Below are 14,051 nucleotides of genomic sequence, written 5' to 3' on the forward strand. Positions count from 1 at the left end.
AGTCGGCTAGCGTTTAATGACACAACTTCAGATGCAACGTTAATTTGTTCAACAAGAACAGACTGGAATCACATGTAAAGGAGAAGATGTGAAAAGTATTCGCATGAATCAGCGGCGAGTGAAAGACTGAAGAGTTGCAGCCTGCATTTATAAGCAGCTGGTTTGGCTGTTTTGCATAAGCCGACTCTTTCAGCAGACAGTTTCTTGTTTTTCTACTGAGACAGATGTAAAATTTGCTCCCAAAACCAATCAGAACTGTACTTCAGTGCAGCTCTCATGTTGTGAGATTAGCAGAAACGACTGCAGCTTCAGTAATTATATCACTCTTGCAGCAGATCTGTTTCTGAAAAGCACTACATTTGCTGTTCATGTTAGAGGTTGGCAGTCTAATTAATTAGAGTAGCTCCTATAGCCTTTGTTTGATGCAGTCAGTCTGATTCCAGTTTTAGTGGAACAGCACAGACTGAAGCTACGGATTTTTGTTCACAACAAAGCTGCATAAACAGTGTTTTTATAAATATGTAAACTGTCATCCATGCTTGTTTCTCAACCAAGTCTATTCCCTTTTCTATGACCTCTTCAAGGTATCTGTGTTCTCATCTTTTTTGGCTTTTGGTTCTTAAAATTGAAGCCATGCCTCCTCCAAATCCCATCTATTTCACATGATACATATGTTCATGAACTGTAAACACTCGGGAGATATTATTATTCTGACACTTGAGCTGAAAGTATTAGTTTATTGATTCATGAGTGAATCAACAATTAATGAGAACAATTTTGAGACATTTTGAGTTTTCATGCTGATCCAAAGTTAGGATTTTCTACCTTCTCTGTTTTACACTACCATTCAAAAGTTTGGAGTGACTTACAAATGTCCCTATTTTTGAAAGAAAAGCAGTTTTTTTTCAATGAAGATAACATTAAATTATTCTAAATACAGTCTAGACATTGTTAATGTGGTAAATGACTATTCTAGGTGGAAATGGCTGATTTTCAATGGAATATCTACATAGGGGTACAGAGGAACATTTCCAGCAACCATCACTCCTGTGTTCTAATGCTACATTGTGTTAGCTAATGGTGTTGAAAGGCTAATTGATGATTAGAAAACCCTTGTGCAATTATGTTAACACATTTAAAAAATGTGTGAGTTTTCATGGAAAACATGAAATTGTGTAGGTGACCACAAACTTCTGAACGGTAGTGTACATCATTGCAAACTGAATGTCCTTGGGTTTTGGACTTTTGCTTAGAAACAATAAGAAAAATGAGCAACTCTCTGATGTGCATTTACAATACTGTCTGGAATTCTATTGACCAAACAACTATACAATAAATAGAATAGACAGCCAGTATCTGTGCACTATTGCGTTTCATGCTAGGGCTGCCAACTAATACAGCAAAGGACAGTCTAATGGCCACCCCCTTGTCATTTGTTGCGTATGACTTCTAACCTTCCATGCATCCATTAGCTCCAACCGTTTTATCCTAAAGAGGGTTGTGAGCTAACATTGGCAGGGGACTTGTAAGCAGTTTGACTAAGTAACGATTTCTATTCGAACAGTTTTGGAAGCATCAGGTGGCAAAACAATCCACAGTTTTCATGCAGGAAACTGAAACAAAACAGTTTTCAGGGAGACTTCACTTCTGCTCCCATCTGCTAACCACTGACTCACAACTCTATTAAACTCGTCATCCAGTTACATTCATCGTAATCTGACCTGGAATGGAAGCAACTAAATGCCCTTATTGTAACTGTAACATGGAAAGGGTGCACAGGTCTGGATTTTCCTACCGTAGTGGCTGAGTTTGGAAAGTGCCACCACTACTGCCACCTCCACCACCTTCCTCCAGTGGGGCTCGCTCCTCCTGGTCTCCTCCTCCACCTCCACCTCCTCCTGTACCTCCAGATCGGAGGTGGCGCAGTTCGTCAGGCTGGAGGGCATTGTACCAGGAATGCTGCCCACTATCAGGGGTCAGCACGGGGCTCTTGTCCTCCTCCTGGCCTTGGACCTGGCTCTGCACCGTCTTCACAATGTTCACCGCGTTCACCGGCAGCTGCAGCAGCTTTTGCATGGTAGTCATCTTTGAAACTTCGTCTCAACCTGTAGAACCGTGGCCAGATAAGAGTGGAGAGACAGGAGGAAGCCCACCGTGTTCTTGAGCAATTATTTGCTGTTGATCAGTCGATTAACAGTCGATCCTCAGACAGTTTTCACGCAACAAAGAGCAACGGCAGCTTCTCTGTTATAAATACTCCTACAATCCAAGGTTAAGTATATCCAATGTGGACATTTCTTGCGAGACTGGCACAGCAATCCTCTTCATAAATGCTGAAGTGTGCAAAGGTGGATGTACTTTGCTGTAATCCAAATCCAGCGGAGCTCCACAGCACTGTAGTTTTTTTTTCCTCCTTCTGCTGAGTCTGTGTGCATCCAGTGAAGCAGCAGACATCAGCTGCTCAGTAAATGGATGCTCGGCAGAGAGGGGCGTGGAGTTTTATTTGCCGTGACGCCTCTCTTCTCGCGACTCCTCCTGCTGCTCATGTGGTTCCTGTTGCTGCACCAGCCTCTCTGAGCACACATACAATACGTCCATGTATTTATACAGCGGATCTCCTAACAATGACACAGCCTCTCCCATCTTTTTCCACCTCCTCCCCATCACGTCTGTCATCTCTGCCCCAACTCTTCACATTAGCAGTCGCACTTCCCTCATGGTAACTCTCCCTGTGTCACAGCTTTCTTTATCTGCCGTCACCTGGACTCACTGCCAACAAATCTTCGCGGATACCTGATGGACGCTTTGAAATATTCCTCACTCCTCCTGCTCATTATGTTCAAAAATTTTCCTGTCTAATTCATTTTTAATAGTCTGCGTGGTGCTTCGCTTTTTCTCGTCTTCCATGACTCAGCTTTCTTGGCAGAGTCGTGATGAGGACATCTCTCTCTCTCTCACTCTCACTCTCTCTCCCACTCATTTCTTTTTGGCTCGACCCAAAATAACTGCCTCGAAGCACAATTCACATATGCTCTCCCTGTGATCGGTAACAGCACGGTCAGGATTTGTTGACATTTGCTGAAGACTAATATGATTTTTAACCTGTAATGTCATGAAGAGATGCCTCAGTTCTTCCCCAGGGCTGCAGCATTTACGGTGAAACACACTGAGCGTGACAGTCCTGCCATAGAGTGTTGTATAATGCTGTGAAACTGAACGCAATGTTTGATATAATGCCGAGAAATGTTCCTATCAGAGTTGCCTCAGAAACTAATTTTGATGGTTTAACAAACTGCAGTCTTTGATCTCCAGATTCTACTGAACGGTAAAAACTGAACAGCACATCATTTTTAAAACATCGTAAGAAGATCCACTTCTGCAAATCTCTTATCATTCTGACAACAACAGACTACTGCTGCCAACTCTGCTGATTTTCTCCTTTTCTTGTCAAAAAATTTGGGTGCAGTGCAGTGGTATCATATCCTTTAAACTAAGGAAGGAAACGGTAACAGCATCTTAAGAGGAATCTATGACGACTTCATGAATTTATAAACTCTAATATGCCCTGAGGTTCACATTCATCCTCTGAAACCCAAAACCCACCAACAGATTATAAAAGCATGTTTTCTTTTAAGAAATTGCCAAAATGACACCATTCATCAGAAACTACAACAACAAAGAGCATCTTCGGAGTTTAAACTTTCCTTAAATGTACCATGCGGCGTGTATTTCGAGCTGAAAAATTAACCTAAATGAAATCATTAATTAACATCACAAAATTTAGTCAAAATCACTGCATTCTACACGTCACATTTAAAAACATGCCAAAAATGAACCATCTGCATTAGCAAGATTCATTAAAAACAAAAAATTCTGTGTTCCTCAGCACAACTTGCGACTTAACTATGACAAACAATAATGTGACGAAAAAATCAGGAACTATTCGACTGAACTGCAGGCAGTGTTCACACGGAAGAGATATTAGCATGGAAACTGATTTAAAATGTAAGTACTGAAATAGCTCAAAAGTGTTTTCATCAAATTTTTTCCAGCAGGGTTAACATCTGTGGGTACTTATTGTACAGGGTGTCCCTAAAGTCATGGGAAATTTCATTAACTATAATTTTTTGACTCCACAGATTAAAAATGGCTATTATATTAAATACACATTTGATTAATTATCAAATATATATTCAATTCAATATATTAAAAAATGTATGTATTTTTTTTTTTAAATGTTGAAAACATGTATTTTTGCTTCTGTTTTTTAAAAAAAAGAAAATTCAACATTATTTTTTCTTTTTTTAACACTTTATGGCATTATAACTGTCGTGTGGTTGTTCTGCTTCCATACATTTGCAGAACTTTATATTGCAGTGAAAAATGAGCCCACAGAAAGAATAAAATGTAGGAGGTTAAAGATAGTTTAACATCTTAGTAAATGCTGCTCATTCAGTCTTTTAAGATGTTACTGTTGTTTTCAGAGATTTGTGAGAAGATTAATGTTATTCCCATGACCAGTTTAAATGTAAGAAACTGATGAGCCTACCTTAGTATAAAGACAAAAAGCACAAGAAAACAGCTTGCCTCGCTCGACTTAAAGGATACAAAAGCCACCAACCAGCACCTCTTAAGTTCACAAATAAACATGTGATATCTAGTTTATCCAAGAAGTGTAAAGACCATCACTTGTGGTTTTATGGTGAGTTATGTCCACACTATTTCTTGGCCTTTGAGCTGTAACTTCCTAGAGGCTCCCATGGTTGCTTTTTGTGATCTGAAAGTGAGCACAATTACTTGTTATGAGTTGGATGAGAAGATCGAAGCCATTTAGCTTAGAATAAAGCCTACAAACATGTTATCGCTAGAAATGTGAACATCACATTATTACAAGGCAGCAACCTAAAACATGACTGAAAAAAAGAAAAGAGATCCCAGAGAAATATCAGCCAAGGTGTGCACATCTAATACTAAATGATGCTACGTGGCTTGAAAACATTGAGTGCCCCACAACAAGCCACAAACTGAGACTTTCCACTTAGAATAATACTCACTGCACTGATCGACTGCCTTGTTATAGAATCATATCAATGCTTGAGGAAAATGACAGTGAAAAAAACAGATTTTTGCTCAGGGAGAAGTACTGACATGGTTTGAGGAGTGAAGCAACATCTAACGTGTTTCCAAGGAGACGACAGTGAAGGTCGAGTCAGTGTGTTCACCATCATGTTTGCTGACAGACTGGTTAATCCACCTTCACTGAGCAGATATTGACTTCTACAAACACATATCCGTGTATCCACAAGCCCACACCGGAAACAATTAATGAAGGCAGACTTTAACCACCAGTAATTTCAAACTAATGACTAATGTTTGCCAAACAGCCTCCCAGCAAAACCTCCTCCTCCTGATCCAAAGGTCACAGTTCACATCCCGAAGTTCTGCCATCCATGAGCACTGAGCTCCCTCTGCTGGTAGATTATGGTGAAACAGAAGGTAATTAGTGAGGAAAAGAGCTGCTGAGGTTACTGCTTGACCCACATATTCGCCACAGTTTCATTGCTATTTTCAGTGGAGCAGCATTGAGAGTATTACACAGCAATGCAGTGCTATTAGACTGTTTCCAGACCCAGCTGCAACATCAATCAGGCAAGATGAAAGTAGGCACAGATGAAAAAAAGAGTAATTCCACGCCAGCTTTCCAAACCTTCCGAGTTTAACTCATGGGTTTTACTGAAAAACATAGCGCCAAAATTTCAATTAAGTTTATGGGAACCTGTTAAATCCTGTGAAGTGGACTTTTTTTTGGCTTTATTTGACAGGTTAAGTTGAAAGGAAGACAAGAAAGTAGTGAGAATCAAACCCAGACTGCTGCATTGGGGAATCTTGCCCCTGATAATGGGTAATCCACTCAACCAGTTAAGCTATCTGGGCATCGGAAGTGGACATTTGTAAGTGGCCCTCTAAACCAAATTTAATATTTTTTGCGCTTTCCTCTTCTATCACTTATTTTTTCACTAGATTGAGTTGAAATTTCTACTGAACATCTACGAAACCCTGAAGATAATTTACACCTACACAGTTATTACTGAACGTTTTACTGTCAAATTAATATGTTAATTTAAGTATAAATAAAACTGAAAATGTAGAAGCTTTGTAAATGTAGAATTAACGGCAGACCTGTTGTCTTAAACATTTCACAGGTGTACAAATATCTACGTATAAAATAAAACCACTGAATGTCATATTAGAGTAGCTAAAAGTAGTTATTTTCAAAAATATATTAAAAAATAAAGGAGTAATATAACATCTTTCAAATGGCATATGTCTGCAAAGAATATTAGCACTTGACAATAAGGAATTGAAAATAATTCTTCAGGAAATATACATTTAAAAATACCCTAAAAAGTTGGATTTACAGCTCTGAAGCAATATTTAGTGAGATCTGTAACAGTCAAATTTCTGTACAAGACCAAATAACTTCAAGTTATGATATGATAAAATGATAGAACTGTATTAGTACTACAAAGAATCAAAAACGGATTGCAAGACAGTGAAAACTAGTGGCGATGTTAAGTTTTGAAAACTGAAGATTCTCTCTTTGAGGTAAAAATGATGGCAAAACATTCAGCAACAGCTACATTAGTTGTAAATTATCCTCAAGGTTTTGTGAATGTTCAGTACAAATTTCAGCCCAATCCAGTGAAACATGAGAAGTTAGTAAAGTTTAGAAGAAATGGAAAACCTAAAAAGTCATACCTGAAAAGGTACGGAGTACGGTTGATGGTTGGGATTTTGATAAAGGGAGAACTGTCAAGAACAAGCTGTCAGTATAAGAAAAACATATACAGTATATATGGACTGTGATAGATTACTGTGAAAAACCAGCCAAATTCTAACAGTAGTGTGCTGTGTTTACAAAATAGGGTTACAGCTGTAAAATCTAATGCGTTTTAAAATGAACTATTAACAGGAGGCACCGTTTAGAGCAGCGACTTGATTTAGGCAGCCAAGAGTATTATTGCTACCTTGACGGTGATGGCCTGAGTACATTTTAATTTGATATATGATATTCTTTATAAGAGAAATCAAACACCTATTCTCCCAATTATCATGTCTGCAAGCAGAGCAAATATAAAACTGCGTGGGAGTCTTCAAACTATGTTTAGCTGTCCCTCCTGCTGCTCTCTGTTTCGCCTTACAGCTGTGATTGTTATTACTGGTGCATGTAGTTTAGCAACCATACATCACTCCCTGCAGCGCTCTGTGTGCAGGTGTTCTTCACAGCAGACACTTGTCATACTACAGGAAAAACACTGGTGTGAACAATCATATGAGAAATATGAGACTTCTCCGAGCAATACATGACAGTATGTTTACATCCAGCTAGTTTTAGGAATATTTATTTATTTATATCTACATGTATTATCACTTCCTAGTGTTTTATTCTGGCTCAGGTGGAGATGGCGTATCAGCTGGGGCTAAATTGGATTCTGTAGTTTCATGGTTGTCATGGGTACACAGGTAAAATATTTCTACATGTGCACTCTCCTGTGTATTAGTATGACGCGCGCACACACACACACACACACGCACACGCACACACACACACACACACACACACACACACACACACACACACACACACACACACACACACACATATATACAGCTGAGGATCACGTCAGTCAGGCAGTGCTCTGTTTGGTAGAATTTAAGATCCTTCTTTGTCATGTCTCATAGTAGTTTTCTGAAGGGGCAATGAAATGTAACACGAAAAAGCTGCTCTAATTATTAAATGATGTATCCCAGAATTGAAGTACCACTTGGCAAAGTATGAAACACATTAAAAACCTGCTTGAAATTAAAAAAAAAAACAAATGAAATGAGTGCTGGCTGGGCGGGTGACCCATGTACATGTGAAGTGACGGGTGAAGTTCATGACACCAGAAATGGCCTGAGGAGGCCTCTGAAAAGAGTCCGCAGATTTTTTGGCAGAGTGTTTAGAACTCTGTGCTGTCCATTTCATTTATAGTTGCAAATCCTTGCAAAATAAACAAAAATATCAACTGCACTAAATGTCCTGAGTTGGCCGACTGTCAGCTGGAAAAGCAGTCAGAGTATCAGCAGTGGTTTGAACTGCAGAATTAACATTCGTGTTGTACTTTAAGCAGCAGTTTAAGGTAACAGACAGATGAGATTTAGCATTTTATTTAAGCAGTTTGATGAATTATTCTTTGTCATCAGGGTATGGATACATTCAAATTAATTTAGAGAAATGGCCAAATATGTAACACACAAGGGATTCCCAGAAAAACCTCAATAACTTCAATTTCTCAATCCAAACTGAAGTTTAAAAGCCCAACTACAGGAAGAAATTCAGGGAAATCTGCATCACTGCTGGTGAACAGTGTGGGATTGTCACCACAGACAGCAGACAGAAAACTCTGGTTCATTGTGACACATATGAGGATTACCTGCTGCTGACAGGACTGACCAACAGTGTGTCATTTATATATGGAAAAGTACTACATTCCAACTTTAAATAAAGTAGAAATACCACACTGAAAATACTTAGCAGCCATTAGATGTTAAGTGGAGGGCTTTAATATGCTTTTGGGTAATTTCATCAAATGACAACAGATCATATTGTAAAGAATGAGAAAACTATTTCATTTGAAAAGTTCTCTACATTTCTCATACGAATGTAATGCAATAAAAAGTGCCATATTTCCTTCTACACTGTAGTGATGTAGCAGGATGAAGTAGCATTAAATGGACATAGTCAAGGAATATTCTTCAAATTTGTACTCCAGTACATTACCTAAGTAAATGTACTGACAAAGGATGAAACAATACTACAGAGTACAGGCTGACTGAAATCTATCCATCATGTTCTCGAAAGAGTAGAGAAGTAAACTGCCGCTCAGCAATATGTTACATATACAGTATATGTTATATGTGCTTTTTGTGGATTTACTGGGATGTAAAACCTTCAGTGTGCAGAGGGATGTATGTGCTGTTCTATGGGATGTCAGAGGGCCCAGATGTAGACACAGGAGGCACGTTACAGAAACAAAAATCAAACTTCAATGACTGAGGCTGGTATAAAGGTAACTACAGTCCACACGATTTAGCAAAAAACAGCAGGCAAAGGTTCAACAAAAATTCAAAAGCCAACAAAAACATGAGAAACAAACAGAAACAAGAAACAAAGAAAGCAAAACTTTTTCAAGAAAACTAAGCTTTAGAATCTATTTGACACTCATGCTTCTGCTCCCATGAAGAGACAAGAAAAAGTGTAAGATCAAAACACCAGATTTTTCGCAAATTAATGTAAACAGAACTGCATTTCTTTACCAAGTTTTCTACAAGGTTTGATGAGAGTATCTTTGGTAGATTTTCTGGAAATTTGGTAAAGCTATGCTACACTTGCATCAAAACTTCCTGAACATGGAGATATTACGGGTCCAACTGTGTTTTTCCTACTGCTACAAGCGAAGTTGTGCTCTGGGAAAAAGAACTATTTTAACCAAAGTGCGGTCCAAACTGGGGGTCACCCAATTGTCCGCCTGGCCGATTATTGAATCTGATATCAACATTTTTGTGATTATGTGTCACTATTTTTGAATCTGATTAAAGTCCAAAGTAGCATCAAATAACTAAAAATGCACTACTTTGCGCTGATGCAGCCTCCTCTATCTATTTGTAGTCATTCTGTGGTCTCAAATAATGTCCCGCCCACAGCTCTATGTGATTGGTTACATGTCATCAGTAAGAGCCTATCAATACTGAAGGATAAATGATGAGAGTTGCCCTTTAATAACACATATAGAAAACGTATTTAATCAGAGACCTTTCAACACAGTTTTACATTATAGTTTTTGTTATTCTAAATTCTGACACCACAGTGTTCATTTTTACTGCATATGTCTTGTATATTACTTCAGCTTTTCAGGCCTTTGATTGGTATTGGTTGTGAAAAAAACATGTCAGATGGCCCCTCATCTAATCTCCCAGAATAGCTGAACACACCAGAGCAACTGTGGAAGGCCATTGATGCATGCGAATGATATGTAGGTGTCTATATGTACACAAATAAAGCTGTACAACAAATACTAGCTATTGCTCCTAACATATTTTCACAGGAGGCACACCAGTGTAAATAATAAAATGATGCCTACTTTAAAAAGCCATGTCCAAACATCTGATGTGAAAAAAACTTGTCCACTAAAACAGCTTCTTCAGCTGTTTGTGTGCATTAGCTACTCCAATAAAAGACCAGACAGCCAATTATTGTCTCATATGGGATCCCTAATACCATCATGTTGCAATAAAAACAACCAGCAAGAAAAAAGTATATTTTGAGACAAGCATTGATTTCAACTTTCTCAAATGCTCACATGAATTTGTTTTACATCCTAACATTCTGTGCACAAAATTATCAACGAACGGAAAGTGGGGTTCAGCTGAGTCTTGGCTAGCTTGTCGATAATCTCTAAACTGTCTTCTGCAAGTCTCCTCTAATAGTCTATTATGTATATATCTTAAGCTTCTGGATGTGTTTTGAGCTTTCCGCCCAAAAACATCCCCAAATTCAGTCAGTTGCAGGTCCATGACTCTAAGGCCATAGTGAGCTCCATTGGGCTACATCAACAAGAAGTACTTCAGACAATTGTTAATTCTTTCTGTCCTCATCACAGGCCAGAGTGATATTTGAAAAATTTTAACCTGATCAAACCTAACTTGGGAAGTAAATAACTGCCTTATTGTAGTTATTCAGAGACACCTATGTTATTTAATGAAATTTAATCTGTTCAACCATATTTGATGCATCATAAATGACACACAACAATGCTACACCCATTTTAGTCATAGTAATACTATGCAGTCATGCTTGGAAACCTTCTACAAATGGTGGTAGGCTGCATTTTAATAAGAGGTACAGTCTGGTCCCAGTACAGGGACCTACTGGTTGGAAAGACTTACGAATCCTAAAAATATCCTCCTTTTTATGAGCCACAAACACTAATAAATCATAACAGTAATGAATTCCTGTATCGTACTCATTCACAGCAAGTCACTTAGATTAAAAAAAACCTACTCTAGTGGGCTCTGACATATGTGCTTTTAAATATATTTATTTCAGTGTTACTGTTTTGGCAGTTTCACATTTATTAGATAGGACAGTGGAGCTGGACATTAAACTAGAGACGAAAGAGAGATGAGTTTGACATGTAACAGAAGTGTGTTTGCTGGAGCTGAACTCTAGATGTAATGATGCAGCATCTGCATAAACCATCATATCCAAAAGTCTCAAACTGCAAGGAAATGAGAAAATATTTTCAACAAATCTGCAGCCTCCTAAATGTCATATTTGTCTTACATTATAGTGAATGGAATATTTTCAGGTTAGGAATCTGTTGTATGGACTTACAACGTATCTTAAAATCTCCCTCTAGTCATTGATTTGTCCCTAAAAACTCATCCCTGAGTATTCAAATAACAGATTAGGAAATTTGTTACCATGAAAATAATCTGTTCTGGCTTTAAAATGCCTTAGATGTGACTCTACACTGTTCTTTCAGTTATAAAGTGCAGATATACGCACCTCTCTCTCTCCAAGTTTCACTACTTGCTGCAGCTCAAACACACGAGATTACCTCAACTCTGCTCAAACACTGTAAAAGTACTCTTCGCTACGCGGTGGTAGGCTGTAATATTGGGGTAAGCAAGACATGTTTGAACTGGAAGCCAATTCTCAAGAATGATAAGTGCCGATATACAGGGTGGGCCAAAAGTTTCCATACACAAGAAAATGTATAATGTATATTTTTTTATGTTTCAGATACCCTAGAAGATGCGTTTGACACTATCTTTTGGGGCACTCGAAGGCCATGGTGTGTCAGGTGAAGATACGAGACATAAATCATCTCAAGGAACGTATCACCAACGCCATTAAAAGCATAACTTCAACTGTGCTAATGCCAGTTCATCAACAGTGCAAAAGATGTATTATGTGTTTTCGAAACAATGGTAATCATACTGAGCACATTTTATAAATAAAAATGGTTGTCCAACATAAAATGTTTATTTTTCCTATGTATGGAAACTTATGGCCCACCCTGTATTTTGGATACCAGTTCTACACCATATGAGAGAGGTTCCAAATTGCTTTTTCAGCTTTGATTTTTTTTTTTTTTTTTTTTTTTTTTTTAATATGTGGATGCACTTCCATACACAATTCTTTCCAAACAGAGTTACTGAAACCCACTGGGAAAATTTTCTGTATTTTTTCACATTATAATACACTGTTCAAAAGTTTGGAGTCACTTAGAAATGTCCTTATTTTTTTTGGGAAAAAAGCAGTTTTATTCAATGAAGATAACATTAAATTGATCAGAAATCCAGTCTAGACATTGTTAATGTGGTAAATGACTATTCTAGCTGGAAATGGTTGATTTTTAATGGAATATCTACATAGGGATACAGAGGAACATTTCCAGCAACCATCACTCCTGTGCTCTAATGGTACATTGTGTTAGCTAATGGTGTTGAAAGGCTAATTGATGATTAGAAAACCCACATGCTATTATGTCAGCGCGTTTAACACAGGGGTGCCAAACTCATTTTAGTTCAGGGGCCACATACGACCCAATTTGATCTCAAGGAGGCTGGACCAGTAAAATCATAACATAATAACCTATAAATAATCACAACTCCAAATATTTCCCTTTGCAAAAAAATACATCCTGAACATGTTCACAGTTAATGAACTATCTTTTCCCAAAACATTATGAACAAACTGAAATTTCTTGAGAAAAATAAGTTCAATTTCAACAATATTATGCCCCATTTTATCATTTACACATTACAACTTTCAGATCGCAGTGTATCTACAAAAGGCACAAAACGTTCAATCACAGGTATCTGGAACTGAACAATCTATTTTATGATCAAAACAACTTGACAAGATCTAGAATTTATTTCAAATGTACATTCATTTACACATCTGTGTAGTAATCCTGAGCACCACACCACACTAGATTTCCACTGAGCCAAGTTTTCACTGTTAGAACTTATGTCTGGTATTTTTTAACTTTTTCCTGACCTTGATAACAAATTAATGCAGACAACATTCAGCATAATAAGCAGTAATGACAAAAAGTTGTCAAATGCAATGCAATTTTTTATATTACTATTGCGTTGTTATTGTTGTGATCTTTGTCTGGCCACTGAGCAGCACATATGTAACTAAAAAGGACAGACCTGTTCCCCTGAACGGGAACAAGGACGTCCTGAGACAGAGAGGAGTTTTCCAGAATAAGGTCATGACTGATCCGGAGTGTTTGCTGCTGCCGCTGTCCAGCAGGGTGGTGCTGAAGCCGGAGCTGAGGCCTGCCATCCCCTCTGACAGGCCTCCCACATCGACCCTCTCTAACATGGACACAGCAAACACCAGAGCCCCGCCGCTTCACACAGACATGAGGAAACGAACATGTATCAGACTACATGCTAGCAGAAGCGGTAGCGGCCCTCCACAGCGGGCTAGTCACGGCCACAGATTCACGACGCCGCTTCAATCACGGGCCTGACAGCAAACAAAGTTCACTCCGCTCCGCTTTCAAACAGCTCTCCGTCCACTGGCATTCAAAGACACTTTCTATACATCCTAGCAGGCAGTAAACTGCGCCTCCCCCCCGTAAGCTGCCCCCCACAATATGACAAACAACAAAAAAGCAGCACCGAGCCAGGTGGCTTCGTACCTTTTGTAATCGGAGGAGAAAATCCCTCCGCTCGCCGGATCGTGACCATATTCAGGCTCCCCGACGCTGGACGAGCCTCCCTTCTCATCGTTGAAAGCAGAGCTGGCCGACATCACCGAGGCTTTCTCTGTCTTTTCTCTGTGTGTGTTTTTTTTTTTTCTCTCGCCCTCACAGAGCAGCGATGGAGATTTAGTGCAGGAGGCAGCAGGATATGCAGCTCTTAAAGGCACACTCACAGACCTGATCTCCGGGCGACGGTGGTGGCGATGCTGCGGTCACGTGACT

The 14,051-nt window shown here is 38.8% G+C and overlaps 1 protein-coding gene across 12 annotated transcripts in view; it reads right to left on the bottom strand.

Annotated features, from left to right (window-relative positions):
- LOC111567130 (adaptor related protein complex 3 subunit beta 2) overlaps window positions 1-14,003 on the bottom strand; it is a 58,352-nt gene extending 44,349 nt beyond the window's left edge. For 3 of the 12 annotated variants that reach the window (XM_055009216.1, XM_055009215.1, XM_055009214.1), the window contains exon 1: window positions 13,767-14,003. In XM_055009216.1, the coding sequence (XP_054865191.1) occupies window positions 13,767-13,879 (113 nt within the window). In that variant the 5' untranslated portion in view covers window positions 13,880-14,003. Of the gene's footprint in view, window positions 1-1,795; window positions 2,447-13,766 lie in introns of those variants that run through there. The other 9 variants (XM_055009210.1, XM_055009209.1, XM_055009213.1 and 6 more) reach the window with 6 other exon arrangements.
- Window positions 14,004-14,051: the final 48 nt, after the last annotated feature.

This window comes from Amphiprion ocellaris, chromosome 3, assembly GCF_022539595.1.
Source record: "Amphiprion ocellaris isolate individual 3 ecotype Okinawa chromosome 3, ASM2253959v1, whole genome shotgun sequence".
In the NCBI taxonomy this organism is placed as follows: Eukaryota; Metazoa; Chordata; class Actinopteri; family Pomacentridae; genus Amphiprion; species Amphiprion ocellaris.